The 21744-nt window shown below is 38.9% G+C and overlaps 1 protein-coding gene across 1 annotated transcript in view; it reads left to right on the forward strand.

Moving 5' to 3' along the window:
- The window catches only part of PDK1 (pyruvate dehydrogenase kinase 1), a 37377-nt gene extending 16132 nt beyond the window's left edge, over positions 1-21245 (forward strand). Inside the window, exons 9-11 of the mRNA XM_090280767.1 lie at positions 14020-14130; positions 18155-18268; positions 20267-21245. Of these exons, the coding sequence (XP_090136893.1) occupies positions 14020-14130; positions 18155-18268; positions 20267-20407 (366 nt within the window). The 3' untranslated portion in view covers positions 20408-21245. The remainder of the gene's footprint in view (positions 1-14019; positions 14131-18154; positions 18269-20266) is intronic.
- Positions 21246-21744: the final 499 nt, after the last annotated feature.

Below are 21744 nucleotides of genomic sequence, written 5' to 3' on the forward strand. Positions count from 1 at the left end.
TGTGTTTAACTTTTGAGGAGCTGCCAAACTGTTTTCCGAAATAACTATCATTTTACATTCCCACCAACAATGAATGAAGGTTCCAGTTTTTCCACATCCTTGCCTACACTTGTTGCTGTCAGTGATTATAGCCATTCTAAGGGGTGTGAATGGTATCTCATTGTGATTTTGATTTGCATTTCCCTAATGATTAATGATATCTAGCTTTTTTTCATGTGCTACCTGTCCATTTGTATATCTTCTATAAAGAAATATCAATTAAGATCCTTTACTCAGTTTTTAAATGGTTTGTCTTTATTGTTGAGTTATAAGAATTCACTCTTTCTATATGTTTTCTAATGTAAACACTAGTCCCTGATGAGCTATATGATTTACAAACGTTCTCTTTTTTCTGTGGCTTTTCACTTTCTTGATAGTATCCTTTGAAACACAAAAGTTTTTCGTTTTGAGGAATCTCAGTTTTTCTCTCTTCCTTGTATTGCTCGTGCTTTCAGTGTCACGTCTAAGAAATCATTGCCTAACCCAGTGTCACCAGCATTTACTCCTGTGTTTCTTTCTAAGAGTTTTATAGATTTAGGTTCTTATATTTAGCTCTTTGATCCATTTTTAGTTAATTTTTATAAATGGTTTGAGGTAGGGAACTAATTTCTTTCTTTCGCAAATAGATATGCAGTTGTCCCAGTATCATTTGTGAAAACACTGGTCTTTCTTCATTGAATTTTTCTTTTTTCTTTTTCTTTTTATTTTAAAGTAACTTACTTATTTGTTTGTTTATTTATTTTTAGAGAGAGGGGAAAGGAGAAAGAGAGGGAGAGAAACATCGTCACTGTGTGCTTGCCTCTCACTAGGGCCCCAACTGGGGACCTGACGTGCAACCTAGTCATGTGCCCTGACTGGGAATCGAACCAGCGACACTTGGCTATCAGACCGATGCTCAGTCCACTGAGCCACAGCAGCCAGGGCTTCTTCATTGAATTTTCTTGTCACTCTTACCAAAAATCAATTGCTCATAAGTGTATGGGTTTATTTCTGACTTCTCAGTTCTCTTCCATTAGTCTACATATATGTCTCTCCTTCCCCTGGCTGGTTTGGCTCAGTGGATTGAGCGTCGGCCTGCGAGCTAAGTGTCGCTGGTTCGATCTTCCAGTCAGGGCACATCAGAGAAGGAAAACTCTGACTCCAAAAAACCTCCGCTGCCTTGCGGCATACCTCTTCAGGGGAAAGGCTAAGGGAGTAAACCCCGACAGAAAATCCGGAGCCGGAGTCCCTAAGGCGGTTTGACGTTGTAGTCAACACCGGCAACTCCTGCGGCGCACCTGAAGCCAAGCTGTATTGACTCCGTCTTTCCCTTGGACCCTTCAGCTGCGAAGAGAGGGGGGGTCTGCTTCATGGGCAACAGCAGACCCTCCATATCACCCTGCCCAGGCTCTGTAGCTTCAGCTTCACTGGAGAGGACACTCCAGCGTCATCGCAAGATGTCGATTCAACACGGGAGGAGACAGATACCGTGTCACTCCCGAGTTGGACTGCACAACCATTCTCGGCGGTGCAGATAGACTCTTAAGAAGCTACACCATCGTCTCTCGAGACGGACGGCTGCCGACGATGACGACGACGATGTCTCTCCTTATGCTTGTGTTGATTATTACAGCTCTGTTTTAAGTTTTGAAATAGGCAGGTGTGAGTCCTCCAACCTTTTTTTTTTTTTCCACTTCAAGATCATTTTGGCTATTGTGGGTTCCATGTATTTATATAAAATTTTTAATATTAACATCTCAGTTTATGCAAAAAACACTAACTTTAGTTTTGACAGGGATTGTGTTCAGTGTATAAATCAGTTAAGGCTTCTAATTCATGGACCCAGGCTTTTCTCACTTATTTAGTCTTCTTTAAGTTCTTTTAACATTTTGTGATTTTCAGGTATAAATCTTACACTTCTTTTGTTAAATTTTTTCTTAAGTATGTTAATCTTTTGGGGGCTGTTTTTTAATTTCATTTTTGGATGGTTCATTGCCAGTGCATAGAAATATAACTGATTTTTGTGTTCTGCTCTTGTATTTTGCAACCTTACTGAACTCCTTTATGAGTTCTAATAATTTTTTGTGGATTCCTTAGGATTTTCTATATACAAGATCATGTTATCTACAAATAGGAATAATTTTAATTCTTCTTTTCCAGTGTAGAGTTTTTCCCCCTTGCTTAACTGGTATACCCAGAACTTCCAGTACAGGGCTGAATAGATGTAGTGACAGGAGACAGACTTGTCTTTGTCCTGATTTGGGAAAAGTTTTCAGTCTTTCACAATTAATTATGATGTTAGCTGTGGTTTTTTTCACAAATATTTATTAGGCTGAAAAATTTCACTTTTATACCTAGTTTTTTGAGTGTTTTTATCATGAAGGGATTTGGATCATGTCAGATGACCCTTTCTGTATAGATTGGGATAATCATGTGGTTTTTATTCTTTATTCTATCTCTTAGTGTATTGATTGATTTTTGTGTGTTGAATCAACCATGCATTCTTGGGATGTCTACTTTTTAGAGGTTTTTTTGTTGTTGTTTATGGAGGATTTTGCATTGATATTCATAAGGGATGTTTATTGGTTTGTAGTTTTCTTGTGATGTTTTTGTCTGGTTTTGTTGTCAGGGTAATACTAGCCTTCTAGAATACGTTGGGAAGTGTTTCCTCCTTTTCTGTATTTTAGAAGTTTGAGAAGGATTGGTGTTGATTTTTTAAAAAATATTTGGTGGAATCCACCTGAGCCTGAGTTGTCGTGAGAAGAGTTTTGATTATTAGTTCAGTCTCTTCATTTGTTGTAAGTCTATTCAAATTTTCTGTTTTTTAGTGAGACAGTTTCTGTAGTTTAAGAATTTGTCTGTTTCACGTAGGTTATCTAATTTGTTGGCTTACAATTGTTCATAGTATTCCCTTGTAATTCTTTTTATTTTTGTAAGAGTGGTAGTAATATCCTTAATTTATTCCTGATTTTATTAATTTGAGTTTTCTCCCTTTTCTGGGTGGGGGGGAGTCAATCTAACTGAAAGTTATCAATTTTGTTAATCTTCTCAAAAAATCAATTTTTTGTTTTGATGACTTTTCTCCATTGTTTTCAATTCTTTATTTCATTAGTTTCCACTCTAATCTCAATTTCTTTTCTTTTGCCTACTTTGGAGTTAGTCTGTTCTTTTTTTAGTTTCTTAGGTTGGAAGATTAGGTTATTGATTTGAGACATTTTATAGCTAAAAATTTTCCTTTTGGCACTACTTTCTCTGTGTTCCATAAGTTTTTATGTTGTGTTTTCATTTTTATTCATCTGAAAGTATTTTCTAATTTCCTTTGTGATTTCTTCTCTGACCCATTGGTTATTTAGGAGTAGGTTGTTTTATTTGTATATACCTGTAATTTCCCACATTTTGTTCTGTTATTGATTTCTAATTTCATTCCATTGTAGCCAGAAGTATAGTTTGTATGATTTTAATCCTTTTACATTTATTGAGACTCATTTTATGGCCCAGCATTTGGTCTATCCTGGAGAATATTCCATGTATCGTTGAGAAAAATGTGTGTTCTGCTGTTGTTGTAGAGAATGTTTTATGTATAGCTCTTAGGTCTTGTTGGTTGGTAGTCTTGTTTAAATCCAATAATGTAGACATTATTGAAAGTGGAGCACTGAAATCTCCAACTGTTATTTTGTCTATTTCTCCCTTCAATTCTGTCAGTTTTTGCTTTGTGTATTTTGGATTTCTATTGTTAAATGTATATATCTTTGTTATTTTGTATCTTCTTGGTGTATTGGCCTTTTATTATTGTAAAATGTCCTTCTTTGTTTTTAATTATAATTTTTGTCTTAATATGTATTTTGTCTGATATTAATATAACCATCCCAGCTCTCTTTTGGTTTCTGTTTTGTGGTGTGTCTTTTTTCAAGCTTTTATTTTCAACCTGTTTTTGTCTTTGAATCTAAAGCGTGTTTTGTGTAGACAGCATATGGTTAGATGATGTTTTCTGAATCCATCCTGTCAATGTCCACTTTTTAATTGGAATTACATTTAATGTAATAACTGTTAGTGTAAGATTTGCTTGCCATTTTTTCATATGTAGTGTATATATGTTATGTCTCTTGATTTTTTATTTCTCCATTACAAGTGCCTTTTTTAAAAAATAATATTTTCTAATGTACCATTTTAATTTTCTTCTTGTTTCTATCATTATAGTTTCTTTGAGTTATTTTCTTAGTTTTGTCCTAGGATTATAAATTACATCTTTATTTATACAGATCTAGTTCAGACTAATACTGACTTAATTTCAATGGTAATAGGTGGGGGAAAATGTTTATAGTTGTTCATATGGAAAATAATACAATAATAAATAAGAAGAATAAACTTTCGTATAATCACAACTGTAAGCCTACTTTTGCCCAACCTGTGTATATACCTTGTTCTTATTTGGGTTCGTTCCCTTTCCCTCCCCATCTTTTGTGTAATTATTGTCATAAAATACACCTTGCCCTGGCTGGTGTGACTCAGTGGATTGATTGAGTGCTGGCATGGGAACTAAAAGGTCGCTGATTTGATTTCTGGTCAGGGCACACACCTGGGATGCGGGCCAGGTCCCCAGTTGGGGGCATGTGAGAGGCAACCAATTAATGTATCTATCACACATATAGATGTTTCTCTCCCTGTCTTTTTCCCTCCCTTCCCCTAAAAAATAATTAAGTAATTTCTTTTAAAAAACATACATCTTTATACAGTGTCCATCTGTACAGATTTATAATTATTGCTCTATGCAATTATCTTTAAATATGATAGGAGAAAAATTTTATAAACAAAAATACACTTAGATACAATTCTTTATTTTTAATTATATAGTTACTTTTCCTGGTGGCCTTTATTTTTTCATGTGGATTCAATATACTGTTTAGTGTTCTTTCATTTCAGGCTGAAGGATCCCTTTAATATTTCTTGATAGGGCAGGTCTACCAATGATGAACTCTTTCAGTTATTGTTTATGTGAGAATGTCTTAATTTTTCCTTCATTTTTGAAGGATAATTTTGCTTTATATCGACTTCTTGGTTGTTAGTCTTTTTCTTTCAGCACTTTGAATATGTTAACCCTACTTAACCTTTAGGTCCTGCTTGTACAGAATTTCAAGTTCAGTCAGAGGTGAAAGCTTAGGATCCCTCAAGTTTTTCCTGAACATGAGCATAGCCCTAGGCATGAATATGACCTTCTGGATTCTCAGGACATCTCTAAGCTTTTCTAAGCCCCTATAGACATCTCATTGCCTAACTTTTTAAGCTTTTTAGTTAGCTTATTGTTTGACTTAACTGTTGTATACTGCCTCAGGTGGCCCTCAAATTAATTAATTACCTCTTATTGTTTTTGACAAGTGTTTCTGATGATGGGGAGTGGGTGCATGCAATACATTTTGCATTGGGAGCTTAGAATTGGGTCAGAAAAATGCAATCACTGCCAGGCTGCTGATTTCATTCTGATTGCATATTATTGATGGGGAGTGGGAATAAGGCAAGTTAAAACACCACTAACCTTGCTGTTGTTTTTTCTTTACTACTTGCCGCCAAGATTGCTGTAAGACTTTGGTTAATTTCTAGAGCTAAACGAAGTTGATTCTGACAATTTTTGCCTTTTTTCCTGGTGCTTTGATGGAGGAGAGGCTTTTTGGAGCTCCTTTCTCCACTGTTTTTGCTGACATCATTCCTGCTATTCCTTTTGAGAAGAAGGAATAGTTCCTATTTCAGTTCCCATACCTTTGTATGTGACTAGTTTCAGCTGAGAGGTTTTGCTTAGCTGGAGATTTTAAGATTTTTTTTCAGCTGTGTTCTGAAATTTCATAATGATGTGATTTGCTGTGGGCCTTTTCTTACTCATTGGGCTGGACCCTTTAGAATTTAGAATTTCTGCTGCTTGTTTCCTTGATACTTTACCCTCCTGTTTGCTTTCCAATAGTCATATTTGGAGCTGTTGGGATTGTGAAATGATCCTCTCTTTTTTGTATCCTTTTTCTCCAGTTTTTTTTTTTAAATCTGTTTAACTTTTTACTTTACTATCAGATTTTCTTGACTTTAAATTCCCAGCCCTTCTATTGACTTTATAGTTTCATTATCTTATTATAAACTTCTTTTTTACTATTCTTTCTTATAGTATTCCATTTTGGATTTATCTTTTATCACTCTGAGGATATTAATGGTAGCCTTTTTTCAAAAATGAATTTGTCTCTGCCGTTTTACATTGTTATCTCTGAATTTCTTTTTTTCTGCTTATCTCTCTCGGCTGTTCGTTTAAAAGAGTGAGGCACAAATAAATATATGGCTGTACCATCTGTTTGCTGAAAATGTAATGTGAATGCATCACTTTTTTTTCCAGCCCAGATGCTAATGTGTGTCTATTTTTTGGTTAGTTATGTGTCAGCTACTTGCTCACTAAGGTTTACTTGATTCAAAATAAGTTCCATATGTCTTCTGCTTTGGAGCTTCAGTTACGATACAGCATGATCTTTCTTATAGCATTTCCTGCTTCCTGTTTGTGTGCTTTAGCATACTGGTCTGCAGGTGCTTTCCATTACTACTTGTGATCATCCATCACCACACGAATCACCTAGGCACGCAGCAGAGACGCATTCTGTGCTGGTGGACAGATAGGCTTTGCTTAGGGAATCTGTCTGTTTGGTATAAAGAAAGATTTATAATGACCCAGCATTCTAGGTTTGCATATAGTCTGAAGGGTTAAAAACAGATATTCAAGCAAAACCCTACATTGTAGCAGCATTGTTCACAATAGCCAAAAAATGGAAACAGCCCAAATGTCCATCAGCTGATGAATGGGTCATTTAAATGTGATATATATCTATCTAATGGAATATTTTTTGGCCATAAAAAGAATGAAGCATTGAGACATGCTACAACATGGTTGCTGCAACATTGAAAACATTATGCTAAGTGAAAGAAACCAATCACAAAAGGTCATATCTCATATTTTATTCATATGAAATATCCAGAATAGGCAAATATAAAGGAACAAGATGTAGACTAATAATTGCTTAAGAATATAGTCAGTAAAGTGGTCAGCATTCCTTTTTGAGGTAATGAAAATATTCTGAAATTGCCTGTGTTGATGATTGCACATATCTGTGAATATATTAAAAACCATTAAGTTGACACTTTAAATGGGTGAATTTATGGTGTGTTAATTATATTTCAATAAAGCTTTTAAAAATGTTCATAATGGTCTTGAAGAGATTGTTCTAGAAGCCCTTTATAAAAGCCGTACCTGTATATTGGGCTCTGCCTCCACCCTCATCACATCCAAGGTTACATGACTGCATCTACTCTTGTTATGTCTTCATGTGTTAAATGCTGGCTCTAATTTTCTTCAGTAGAGATTTCATGCCCATCACTTACCCTAGACTTTCAGGATCAAGTATGGGTTTTTTTTTCCCCTCCATTCTTTTAGTTTATTCAAATTATTGACATTTTCCACCTTTTATCCCTCTGCAGAAAATCCTATGAAAGCATTGTTTTGTTCTGTCTCAGAACTCTTGCTCCTCTTTCAGATTTTGTGTTTGGTCTATATTCAGTAAATAATGTAAGTGTTATAGCCACATATCTTTAAATTAAAATGTAAACGTTTTGTTTCATTCACTGTTGGTGATTTTATAAACTTGACATTTAAAAAGATGTTGAGTAAGAGACTTCAGGAGCTCTAGGTGAGAGTTCAGGGTTAGTAAATTTCCTGCCTTCAGAGCTGTCATCAAGTTAGCAGTGATTCATTTCCCTTGGACCTGAAATTCACATGAACTAACCCATGTTATGGGAACAGGAAGTTAAGGATGGCAGCTCTTGGTTAGATGATGTTGAGAAGGGGTCATTTCATGCACTGAATAGAAAACTTTAAAAATAATTGACAAGGGTGGGTGGGGATTGACTGTGGGAGTGGGGGTGGGGCGTGAGGTGTGCGGGGCAGTGGAGAGCAATGGGGGGAAAAATTGGGACAACTGTAACAGAAAAACAATAAAAAAAGAAAGAAAAAACTGACACACTTCTCTTCCTCAGCCTTGCTGTTGACACTACTCTCAGTCATGTATGTCTTGCCTTTTCCTTGGCATAGGCTGATGTTCTCATAAGTCGATTTTTTTTCAAATTATCTTCATCAGAGATTTAAAAAAAAATATGCTTTATTGATTATGCTGTTACAGTTGTCCCAATTTCTTTTCCCCTTTGTTCCCCTCCTACTATGCTCCGTAATTCCTGTACCATTTTCCTCCCTTTCCCCCTTCCCCCTCCTTGCTGACCTCCCCCCAAAATGTTCCCCATACCTATAATTATTTTCCCACTCTCATTTCCTATTTAGTTTGCCTTTGTTTCGGTTCCCTAGCTTCTGTTGTTGGTTGTTGTGATACAGTTTTCATTTTAATGTTCATAGTTTTGATCCTTTTTCTCCTAAACAAGTCCCTTTAACATTTCATATAACAGTGGTTTGAATCTGATGAACTCCTTCAGTTTTACTTTGTCCTGGAAGCACTTTCTCTGCCCTTCTATTCTGAATGACAGCTTCACTGGATAGTGTAATCGTAGTTATAAGTTTTTGCTTTTCATTACTTTGAATATTTCTTGCCAGTCCCTTCTTGCCTGCAGAGTTTCTTTTGAGAAATCAGCTGATAGTCTTATTGGGACCCTTTGTACATAATTCTCTTCTTCTCTGTTTCTGCTTTTAAGATTCTCTCTCTATCCTTAATTTTTGACATTTTGATTGTAATGTGTCTTGGTGTGGTTCTCCCTGGGCCCAGTTTTCCTGGAACTCTTTGTGCTTCCTGGACCTGTAAGTCTGTTTCCTTCCCCAAGTTAGGGAAGTTCTGCTTCATTATTTTTCCACATCATTTTTCAATTTCTAGTTCTTCTTCTTCACCTTCTGGCAACCCTGATTCGGATGTTGGCCCACTTATAGCTGTCCCATAGATTTCTGAGTCTCTCCTCATTTTTCTCACTTCCTGTTTCCTCTTTCTGCACTGGTTGACTGCTCCTTCCCTATGTTCTGATTTGTTGATTTGATCCTGGTTTTCTTTCTCTCACCACTAGTTTCGTATGTGTTTTCATTCACTTCAGCAGGACTGGCCTTCATTCCTTCCCTGTCTTGTTTAAGGTCTGCTGTTAGCTCTGTAAGCATTTTTATAACCAGAGCTCTGCACTGTGCCTCAGAAAGATTTCCTGTCTGCTGAGCTGTTAGATTAGATATTTGCTGGCTGGTCAGCTGCGTGATTGGAATCACGATCCCTGCCATCCTGACAGTTTTGTGTTTACCTTTGCTTCCTGGGTGGGACTGTCACATTTCCTATGCTATAAGGGGTGGAGCCCCATGTACTTGTCACTACTGGGGGACCCTTCTCACCATACTGTGGCGCTTTGTGTGGGGGCAGGGGTCCAAGATGGATTCCTGCCATTCACTCTCCTCTGAGAGACCGGGAGCCTCCTCCTCCATCCCCACATCCTCTGGCCCTCACAGTCCAAGGCAATGGGGGTCTGCCTTCCCTGGTGTTGGAATCACGAGCTGATGGGTTTGGTCTGCAGCTAGGGGTACTCCCCAGGCGCTTCTCGCTTCCTCTTGAATACAGGTGTGTGTGCTTACCACTGTCCCGCTGCTGGCGCCGCAGCTGCCGCTGCCAGCATAGCTTGACCTCTCTGCCTTGGCTTCTCCCCTTCTACCCGTCCAGACGAGCACCACTTCTTTATAACTTCATACATTGGACTTCCATGTAGCTTTATTTTCTGGAATTTCTGGTTATTTCTGGTTTTGTGGTAGTTCTATTCCTTCTTAGTTGTGGAGGGAGATGGAGCGTGTCAGTGTAGGCCTCCATCTTGGCCGGAAATTAGATATTTTTTTGTTTAATTTTTCACATCTCTTTCTCAGTATATTTGTCATCAGAGTGTCATTCTTCTTGTCTTAAATATATACAGACCAAACTTCTGTCTTTTTCTCCCCACCATTATTTCCTCCATCCCTTTCCCCAAAGAACTCAGATCCTCAGGTATACTATCATCTCTTAAAACTCTCTTGGAAACTATTTTGACCACTTAAAAAAAGCTACTGGCTTCAGTTTATTGTGTTTTTGGCTGCAAAACAAAGGAGGCTGGCTTTATTTACCTTTATCAGTTTTTAACTATATTCCTATGGCTTAGTTTATCCCCTTCACCTCCAGTAAGAAGATACTTTTCAAAGTCACCTCTCTCCTTTCTACTCTGCTCCCTGCTTTTCTCACATTCCGCTATGGCTAGAAGTCACTTCTTGTTTTATAACTGCTGAGTGCCAGAAGGTTAAGAAAAACTAGGAAATATTTATTGAGTTCTACTTTTATCTTTACATCTATTTTAGTTTGTTATTTACATAGTTAATATTTATGGAACCCTCATCCTTTTTTTTTAAGTATATTTTATTGATTATGTTGTTATAGTAGTTCCAATTTTTTTCCCCTTTGCTCCCCTCCAGCAATCCCCCCCCCCTTAGTTCATGTCCATGGGTCGTGCATATAAATTCTTTGGCTTCACCCTTTCCTATATTATTCTTAACATCCCCCTGTCTATTTTGTACCAACTGATTATGCTTCTTAGTCCCTGCACCATTTCCACAGTTCTCTCCCTCCTCCCTTCCAGCTGGTAACCCTCCAAATGATCCCCATACCTATGATCCTGTTCCTATTCTGGTTTGCTTAGTTGGATTTTGTTTTTATTTTTTTAGATTCAGTTGTTGATAGTTGTGAGTTTGTTGTCATTTTAATGTTTGTAGTTTTGATCTTTTTCTTAAGTAAGTCCCTTTGACATTTCATATAATAATGGCTTGGTGATGATGAACTCCTTTAGCTTCACCTGGTCTGGGAAGCACTTCATCTGCCCTTCCATTCCAAATGATAGCTTTGCTGGATAGAGTAATCTTGGTTGTCGGTTGCTTTTCATCACATTGAATACTGCTTGCCAGTCCCTTCCTGCCTGCAAAGTATCCTCTGAGAAATCGACTGATAGTCCTATAGGCACCCCCCTGTAGGCAACTCTCTGCCTCTCTCTTGCTGCCCACAGGACTCCCTCTTTATTTTTCACCTTTGGCATCTCAATCATGATGCGTCCTGGTGTGGTCCCCTTTGGGTCCAGCTCACCCGGGACCCGCCATGCTTCCAGGACCTGTATGTCCATCTCCTTCGCAAAATTTGGGAAGTTTTCCTCATTTTTTTCAATTCTTGCTTCCTCATTCTGCACTGGTTGACTGTTTTTTTCTTCCTTATGTTCCAAACCATTGATTTGAACCATGGTTCCTTCCCTTCACCATTGGTTTTGTGTGGATTTTCCTTTGTTTCACTTAGTATAGCTTTCACTTCTTCCCTTATGCATTTGCCATACTCAAGCATATCTGTCAAGCCTGTGAGTATCTTTATCACTAGTGTTTTTAATTCTGCGTCTGTTAGGTTGGCTATCTCCTTGTCACTTAGTTCTCCCACTGGAACCTTGATCCGTTCCCCCTTTTGGGCCATACTTCTCAGTCTACTCATTCTGACAGGCTCCTGTGTTTACCTTCGAGTCTCAGGTAGAGCTGTCGCTCCCGTTATGTTGTAATGGGTGGAGCCTTAGGGATTCGTCAGTATAGGGCGACCTGTTTCACCACGTTGTGGCGCTGTATGTGGGGGAGGGGTCTGAGAGGGAACAATGCCGCCTGCCCAGCACTCGCCCCTTTTCCAGACACCTTTCCCACTTCCACACCAGACTGGCGTCCCTCTAGCTGCTGCCCTGGCCGTCGTTCGCAGAGTGGGCGGGTCTACGATTGTTCTAGGACCGTGGGGGCCCTTTAAACAAGCGGACTCTGCTGAGACTGGCAGTTTCTGCCTCCACCCCAACCTCCACTGGTCTGCACAGTCAGAAGCAATGAGGCTTGATTTTCCCTGGTACTGTGACTATGAGCTGTGAGGTCCGGTGAAGAGCTGGGAACGCTCCCCAGATGACCTTCCTAACTTTTTAAAATGTGTGACTGCGCTTTCTGCCGACCTGCCCCTGCTGCTGCCGCCACCACAACGCGTCCTCTTTGCCATGGCTCTGCCCCTCCTACCTGTCTGGATGAGTATTTCTTCTTTATATCTTTGTTTGCTGGGCTTCCATGCAGTTTGGTTTTCTGGAACTTCTGGTTGTTTCTAGTTTTGAGGTAGTTGTATTCCTTCTTAGTTGTGGAGGGAGATGCAGCGTGTCTGTCTACGCCTCCATCTTGGCTGGAAGTCTCGGAACCCTCATACTTCTTACCATGTTATCAGCAAATGCACATCAGAGCATTAATTTAAAGGATGAATAATTAACAAATTGGTGGATCTCTAAAAATACCCAGGCCTTTTTATTCATCTGACTAAAATAAATCTCTTCACAGGGCTTTAAATTCATGGCCAAGAACAATTTCAAACATAATGCAACAGACAAGTTCTTAATAAAGTCCTTGTATATTTTTATACTGCAATTATCTAATTGTAGATCTATGAGGCAAGTCTTCAAATGGTATTTCAAAGTGTATTTTTGTTTTATAAGTTAAAATAGCTATGTGATTTTAATTATGTAAGAAATATACAGCGGGTCCTTGAAAATCACATTACTTATTTAACATTGTTTAGTTACAACCTAGATGAGATGCCCTAGGGACTTATCTCTTGTTTATATCAATTAGCCTATAGTAAAATTGGTTTCCTCGTACCACAGTTTCAAGAACCCATCGATGATGTTAAGTGAGGACTTACTGTATAAACATACTGTAAAGATTTTTCAAGAGTGTGTAAAAACTTAACTTGAAGCCATCTAGCCTATTGACATTTTAATACATAGCATTCAGTACTTTTTTTAGATCTATGCATAACTAATATACCCATGTTACAAGCAGATTTGTTTGTATATGACAACTGCTATAATATTATAGATAGAATCAATTTAGATTTTGTAACAAAGAAAAATGGTTGTGGTAGATTTGGATTGAAGATATACAACAGCTGGGAAAATAAATCCATGTTAACTGTGAAGGAAAATAAGCTGAAGATAATCTGTAAATAAATTATTAAATCCAGTCTACCATATGATTTGAGTTGGGAAATGGCATGAGCACAATATAAAAACCTGTGCACTTTATAAAGTCACCAGAAAGTTGTCTAGGACTCTGTGCTGTGAAATGGCTGGTGGGTGAGATTCTACAACACAGCGAAGTGGTTCTACTCTTTCCTCCCTGGAGGTTTAAATTATACTGTTGTTCGCCATAATAGAAGTAATTGTGAAAAAAAAATTCAGAAACTAAAAATCCAAAAGAAGAAAATCACTCATAATTCTGTAGACCAAAATATTTCATATCATTACAGACTTTTTATAATTTAACTTTTAGAAAATTAGAATATAATAACTTTTTTTCTATTTGACAAGATTTTGTGAACATTTCTCTTGCCAGTACATGCAGGTCTAGATAATATTTAATGGCTAAGTAATATTCTATTTTAGAATGTTCATTGGTTTACTCAAATAGTCCTCTATTTCGTTTGTAATCCAGTTTTAGCTATTTTCCATACTACTGTGGTGGATGTTATATATTCTTTGCATGCTTTTCTGATTTTTTTTAGGATAAACACTGTTGGGTCAGAGGGTTTATGCATTTTTCATCTGGCTGTCACACTGCCCACCATAAAGGAATAATACATTTATTCTTACATCCAAGATAGGCTTAATTGATGCTGCATTCTGTGTAATACTGCAGTGTTAAGCGCAACTTCAGTAAATACACAGCCACCCCATTGGATTTGTATCATGATGGAGTTTATGATATATTATGTGTTACGTGAGTTAAGTCCAGCAGTGAGGGAGGCGTTTACAGTTGCCACTTCAATTGTGTGATATTCATTTTGAAAAGCCTTACTCTCCAGCCAGTAGTTAAAACCATGACATGAAGTATGTTCTGGTATTTTGCTGTTTGTGAGACTTGGTCATAGTGCCTGATCCTTCTCATCTTAGATATGTGACCGAGGAGGTGGTGTTCCTTTGAGGAAAATTGACAGACTCTTCAACTACATGTACTCAACTGCACCCCGGCCTCGTGTCGAGACGTCCCGAGCAGCGCCCCTGGTATGTGATGAAGTAATAATGAAGTGTGTTTGTGTGAATTGCCTTAAAAAACCCAACAAATTGGTTACCAAATAAATCAGTTAAGCCATTGTGTAGGGTACACCACACGGCAGAAGGTAAGCTATTAGGAAAAAATAATTTCCTCTTAATTTAAACAGAATTTGGTTATTTTTTCTTTTGATTGAATAGCACAAGACAAAGAGTATTGTTTTAGAGGTCTTGTTGCCAAGCTTGATAATCATATGTCAGTAGTTTTCTGCAAGTGTTAAACTGCATTTTGATCTACTGTTTCTAATGAAAAGACTAAGTTAGCAGTCTTATTGGTATCTGATCAACACTGATTTAATCTTCTGTGTTGATTTTTTTCCCTCAAGTACTTATAAGAGAAATATCTCATATTCCAGACTCAGAAGTAAGACTAGAGATCTGATCAATTTAATCACCAACCTGGAAATGGCTCCAATTATAATTGTTTGGCTGATATTTTTTTATTTCTCTTAATAGTTACCTATTTTCAGGTTTAGTAAGATAGCTTTTGAATTGACTCCATCCTTGTTTTCCATCCCCCAGAGAAGCATTTTGCCAAATCTCTGGCCTGTAATTTTGGAAGAACTGTTTTTCCAGGTTTGGAATCTTCTCTGGCATATACACTGGAGTTATGTTGTAACATGATGAGCACAGTGTAAGATGTATCTATTTTAGACTCTAGGGAGTTACTAGACTGACTTCATTGTAACAGTTTTACCTGTTACACAGCACAAATTCTGTAGCTACAACTGTAATATGGTTCATGTCTTACAAAACTTTAAAAATGATTAATGTAATAATGAGTTTCTCAGATGGAGATATGTGGTCCCTGGGATAGGCATCCATGTACTAAGGGGCAGACAAGGTAAAATAATAAACAGAAACATCTTTTAGATTCTAAATTTGCTCTAGAAGTAAGGGGAGAGAAGGGACATACTGCTTTTGTAGTAAATAAATACCGTAGAATTTTTGTGGAGAGCACGTAGCATACTAGTCCAGACTCGATCCAGATTGCCTGGTTCCATTCCTGACTTCACCACATTTTAGCTGTGTAGCTTTGGGAAAATTACAGACCTTTTAATACCCCAGTTTCTCCAACTTTAAAAATCGAATTATTGTAAGAGATGACTTTTACTTTATGTAAAAATACCTTTCCTAATGCCTGGCACAAAGTCAATGCCATGTAACTGTTTGTTGTTTTGGCAGCAGAATTTATGTGAATTTTTTAGAAAGGTTTTATTTATTTACTTTTAGTGAGAGGGGAAGGGAGGGGAAAAGATAGGGAGACAAACAGCAATGTACAGGAGATAAATCAATCGAGTGCCTCTCGGAGGCCCCCAGCTGGGGACCTGGCCTGCAACTCAGGCACATACCCTGACTGGGAATTGAACTAACGACCTTTTGGTTTACAGGCTGGTACTCAATCCACTGAGCCACACCAGCCAGGGCTAGAATTTATGTGAATTTTTAAGAAAACAGGAGGCTAGACATGGCCCAGGCTTCCCAGGGCATATACAGAGCCTCACTGAGGGGAAGGCTGCTGTTGAGCTCTTTCAGAGCCTCCCTCCGGACTTCATGGCCACTGTGTGAGTGGACCCAGTAAGGGAACACTGGGGCAGCTGGAGAGAGACTGCCTGCCATCCACAGGCATGGTCGTCGTGTCTGCCTGACTGCTGAGGGCTTCCTCCATGTGGATGCCTTCTGCTGCATGCATGTGGGTGGAACATCTTCACACTGTAAGCCCACTCAGAAAAGACCACCCGCATTTCTGTCTTCCAGACCTCCTCGTCTGCTACCCAATTTCATTTTCTCCAAGCCCCTGACCAGCCAGCCAGCTGGTGTGTCCCCTGTGAGTCCATGCAGGTGCTGCACCTCAGGTTCTGCCCTCGTGGTGGACTTACTCCTGTCCTGAGAGAGGCTGTAGTGACAGGGCAGACCAGTTCTGGCTGATGCTGGCATCCTGTGTACATCCATTGGGGACCAGGTCGTTTTTCTTCTCTGAATTACTGTAGAGGAAGCCCCATGAGTCCACACGTGTGGTTGAGGGAGAGGCCATGATGAGGCACATCAGGCTGTGGCACCCTGAGCCACCTGCTTATGCAGTTTCCTTGGGTCCATTTCTGGAACTAATTAATGTATCAGTCGGGGTCCCAAGAAAAAAGAGATAGTGCATTCGAATTATGATAATGAAAGAAAGCTGATTTACAAAGAGACAAATTACAGAGCTATGAGCAGGGATAGTGCAGGCACCCAGGGCCAGCAGCAGTGGAGCTGCCACCGCCCAGAATCAAAGGGAGAAGTTAGCAGAACCTACCAAATGGGAAGGTTGCAGAGCAGCTGCTTAGTAACAAGGGGCCCATCCTGCCCAAGGGAAGCAACCTCAGCCTGAAGGGGAGTGAATACCCTGACTTGACTCCCTCTGAACTCCTACGGGTTCCCCATTGGCTGGAACCCCTGGAAGCAGAGGGCATTGGAATCCATTGACATCGTCCATTCAGCTCAGGCTCCCAGGGCAAGGAGAGATATGGAAAAATGGATAGTCGAGTTGGAGGGATGAACAGAAACTCTGGTTAGAAAAATCAAGAAATAAGTGGTGGAAATTGGTAAAGCCAGAGCCTGGATTTGTTGCTAGCACTCCGATTCCTGAATCCACATTAACTCTTAACTAAAGTGTTATACGGAATGTCACTGAACACTCATTTGGTGATAAAAAACCGTTTTTACATTTATCTACTTTTTGCTTTGCATTAAAGGATTGGTAGAATTTGTTCAGGTAAAGAAGGTCATTCCAGACACTGGGAACAGGATGAACAAAGACAGAGAAGTAAAAAACAGCGTATGTTTGAAGAACTTAAGAGCAGGAATTTTCATTCAGCTGGACTGGAAAGTGGAAGGCAGAGACCTGATCTTATCTGGCCTTGAAAGCTTGTTTTAGAAGCTTGGGTTTTTATTTCAAGCCAGTGGCTGGGGGATGGGGCTGTGCTTTGAAGATTTTTAAGCAGGGGAGTGACCTGTGAGAATTAAGAAAGGAGAGCTGTTATGGATCTCTCCAGGTTCAGAACGTCGTCGTCGTCGGCAGCCGTCCGTCTCGAGAGACGATGGTGTAGCTTCTCAAGAGTCTATCTGCACCGCCGAGAATGGCTGTGCAGTCCGACTCGGGAGTGACATGGTAGTATCTGTCTCCTCCCGTGTTGAATCGACATCTTGCGATGACGCTGAAGCTACAGAGCCTGGGCAGGGTAATATGGAGGGTCTGCTGTTGCCCATGCAGCAGACCCCCCCTCTCTTCGCAGCTGAAGGATCCAAGGGAAAGACGGAGTCAATACAGCTTGGCTTCAGGTGCGCCGCAGGAGTTGCCGGTGTTGACTACAACGTCAAACCGCCTTAGGGACTCCGGCTCCGGATTTTCTGTCGGGGTTTACTCCCTTAGCCTTTCCCCTGAAGAGGTATGCCGCAAGGCAGCGGAGGTTTTTTGGAGTCAGAGTTTTCCTTCTCTGATGTACCCTGACTGGAAGATCGAACCAGCGACACTTAGCTCGCAGGCCGACGCTCAATCCACTGAGCCAAACCAGCCAGGGGTGAGGTTCAGAACACAGGTTGGAGATTTGGGGTATGAAGTCACAAGATGTCTGTTAGGCTGCAAAAAGGCTTTTCCTACTCTTGCTCCTAAAAGATAGAACATGTTTTCTGTGAGGTTGCCCAAAGCTGTTTTGGGATACTCTAGAGCAGGCCAATGAAGCAAAGAAATGTGCTTTTCCAGACCCCTCAAGTCATTTTATAGTAGAAAGAAAAAGGAAGACTTCTAACTGACCGGAGGGGAGTCGTCTAATGTACTCAGCTAGGGCCCAGCTTGATCACTAGAAATACTTAGGTATTAGCAGGTCTCTTAAGATACAGGCTCTGATAGCCCTGGGGTACTCAATAGCATTTATTTTCATTAGATAAGTATTTCAGTTTGTGGCTTTCTGAATAGAATTTCATTTTTCTCACACAACAGGCTGGTTTTGGCTATGGATTGCCCATCTCCCGTCTGTATGCACAGTACTTCCAAGGAGACCTGAAGCTGTATTCGCTGGAGGGCTATGGAACAGATGCAGTGATCTACATTAAGGTAGTAACTATAGTTTTCTTGAGTGAATGAGACTTCTTTTGGTAAGAAGAAAAGATGCCCGTATTTAACTGTAATGAAAATGTCCTCTACCTCATGCTATTAAAAATAGAAATGTATTTTTTTTACATAGGACCTCATTTTTTGACAAATTATCTCCTTGACTCTGGGAAAAGAAATGTTCTTATCTATAATGATCAGGAGTATGGTTGTTAATAGAAAAAAAGTTGGGTTAAAGTGGGGAACCATAAAAGGTGTTGTCTTACAAATTTAATTTTAATGTAAAGCACACGAACGAACATTGATCCACCAGTGTTTTGATGCTCTGCCCAGGCCTTTTCTTTGGGTCTACGGATTGAAGTTTCAGTTATTTTCCTTGCAGAAGTTGTACTTAAATGCATTTTTTTTGTTTGTTTGTTTCTTTAAACAAAGAAACAACCAAGTGCATAATCCTTTTTTATTTTTATGCAGTCCTTTACAAATGTATTCTGACTCTGATCTCACATCAATTTTTATGTGACTTTTCTTCATAGTTTTTCCATAATATTCATCTTAGTTTTCAAAGAATCCTCCCCTTTGTTTTCAGCACTTGTTTAAGTTCTATTATATTATGTATTTACAATGACAGGTGTAATTGCATAAACAGATTTGGGAACAAGCACAGGTGACTCTTGGTAAGCCTGTAGCTCACCAGGTGGGAGCAGAAGCACTGAGCCTACTGGCCTTGGATGTCCCATGTGTTTATGCAGAAATCAGTATGCTTTACAGGGATGGAGAGCACTGAGCCCCATCAATCCTTTGAAGTGTTGATACCTAATTATTTAGTGACGCTAGTTTCTTGTTCTGGCCACTAGATGGCACCCATTTTACAGGAGATGCTGAAGACTTTCTATTGGAGAAATAAATTTATCTGAAAAGGTTAAATTCTTTCAAGATCATAGTTCTTTTTCTTCTTTCTTTTTTTAACCATCTCAATCGTAAAGAACTTAAAAAGGGCAACATGAAGGCAATATTTTTTATCACTAAATGTAACATCTTTGATCCTGTCTATAGATCAAGTGGTGCTGACAGTTCTGGCATATTTAAAGAGAACATATAGGTGAAAGGTTTTTAGTTCCATTTTGGAAAAAATAGATGACAGGAAGTCTTACAGAATCATTAAAATCATCAACATCAAATACCTTCCTTAGCATTATCAGAATGAAATTTATAGTCCAATATTTTCTACATCTTGGGGAATACCTATAACTTAAGGTTGAAATTCTACTTAAATATCCCAACTTGAAGAAGATAATGAGTTTATTTCAAGTTCCAATGATTTACAGGAGAGTAAAATAGAATAGAGAATTAATAGTAATGATATGTTGGAAACATGATATGCATGATGCAGAAACACATCCTGTAATTGAAATTGGTGCCTTTGATGTCAGGAGGAAAAGACACAAAATCAAACCCAAGACCAGAAATGGTTCATGCAAAAGCCAAGGTGCCTTAGACATAGTTTTATTTTTATTAATAATAATATTGTATTGAACTTTTAAAAGTACAGTGACTATACTGAAAAATAGTATTTATTCTAATAAATAGTTAAGAGTTCATTAAATGATTGTAGCATTACATATATTAAGATACATACGTCAACTTTTTATGCTTTTATACTTACATGACTTTAAATTAATCAACTTCTCTTCTGGGTCATGTTTTATAAGAGGCATGTATTACACTTGCGTAATATTTCAGTCCAGTGGCTCCCAGGCTGGCTGGAGAATTACTACAAGCAACACATTCAATCAACATGCACACCAGGCAATGCCATAGACTTAGTCAATAATATGTTTCAAGTATGTACACTATTTAAAAATGTATGGAGATGATGTTATGATTAATAAAATACTGATCCAGTAAAGTGTTGTTTAATTTGTAGTAACCTTTGCCACTGTATGTTTTCTTAAATAATGGCTTCTAAAAACATGCCAGACTTAGGTCCTGCTTTTCTTTCAGGCTCTGTCAACAGAATCCATCGAAAGACTTCCAGTGTATAACAAAGCTGCCTGGAAGCATTATAACACCAACCACGAGGCTGATGACTGGTGTGTCCCCAGCAGAGAACCAAAAGACATGACAACGTTTCGCAGTGCCTAAATACACTTGGGACCTCTAGGAAATCCAAACGCGGCTTTTGTATTAAATTTGGAAGGGATGGTGTTGAAAACTACATTATACCAAATACTTCATGTGTCCTTTTCACAACTATTTGGCTAGAGTAAATGGAAAGTGAATTTGGTGTTATGCCAATTAAGCCTCCAAAAGAATGAAATTGTACCTATTTGACACTTATATTTTCACCATTCATTGAACATATTTTTAAACAACTGTAGTTTTGGTCAGCTTTCCCCTTTATGGTACACTTTGGAAGATTGTAAGTCTTTGGGTTTCTACAGGAAGCTTTGTGGTTTTGTAAAATACTTTTCATTTATGTCTGCTGGAAACATTTTCTTAATAATACTGATTAGCTAGTTGACTGTTTTTCTGTTATTTGGCAGAGTTCTGCCATCCTTTACTTAGTAGTGGCTACTATAGTGAGACAGTGTTCAGTTTTACCAGTGACTAACTATAAGTAAAGCAGAAACAGTTGTCCTGTGATATGGAACCAGCCACCTTAAAGCATCTCCATGCATTGTCTTAGCTGAGATTAACTTGTCATTTAAAAATTGTATTACAAAGGATTGTAATGACTAGTTCCCCATGGATCTAAGCCTAGGTCATGGGCAGTCTACTTTGTGCTTGCAATTAACACAAGGAAAAATTTTTATACTAAAAACAAACTAGCAGCTGCCAACATTCTAGAGAAGAAATTGGTGGGCAAAGCAGTGAGTCCCCAGAACTGAACTATTGATTGTTGAGGTTACATGGGAGAGCTTTTGAGAAACAGCTTTTCTGGGTCCTACTCCAGACATGCTGAATTAGACTCTTAAAATGCTCCCTGACTGAGTCTGATGCATTACTTACTTAGGGAACCACTCTCTATATATTTTTTTAATCCTCACCCAAGGATATGATAACTGATTTTTAGAGTGGGGGATGGGGGGTGGGACGGAGCAAGAGAGAGACAGAGACAGAGACAGACAGTAACATGGATGTGAGAGAGAAACATCCATTGGTTGCCTCCTGCACACACTGCAACTGGGGAATGGAACCTGCAACCTAGGAATGAGCCCTGACCAGGCATCACACCTTTTGGTGTACTGATGAGCTCCAATCAATGGAGATCTGGCCAAGGCAGGAACCTTTCTTTTAAAGTGAGTAATGATGATACCACGTTTACTTAAGTAGCAGAGATCTTTCGGTTTTGGTTTTCACCTATCCACCGGTCATTCTAGGTTCTAGGAGAGACGAACTGAATCTCAAGCCTGGTGCAATTAGAAGCATCATTTGAAGGAGGAGACAAAATAACTGCTGGAGAACAGAACATAACAGAA

The sequence above is a fragment of the Furipterus horrens genome, unplaced genomic scaffold, assembly GCF_987537825.1.
Source record: "Furipterus horrens unplaced genomic scaffold, mFurHor1.1.pri manual_scaffold_1, whole genome shotgun sequence".
Taxonomy (NCBI): domain Eukaryota; kingdom Metazoa; phylum Chordata; class Mammalia; order Chiroptera; family Furipteridae; genus Furipterus; species Furipterus horrens.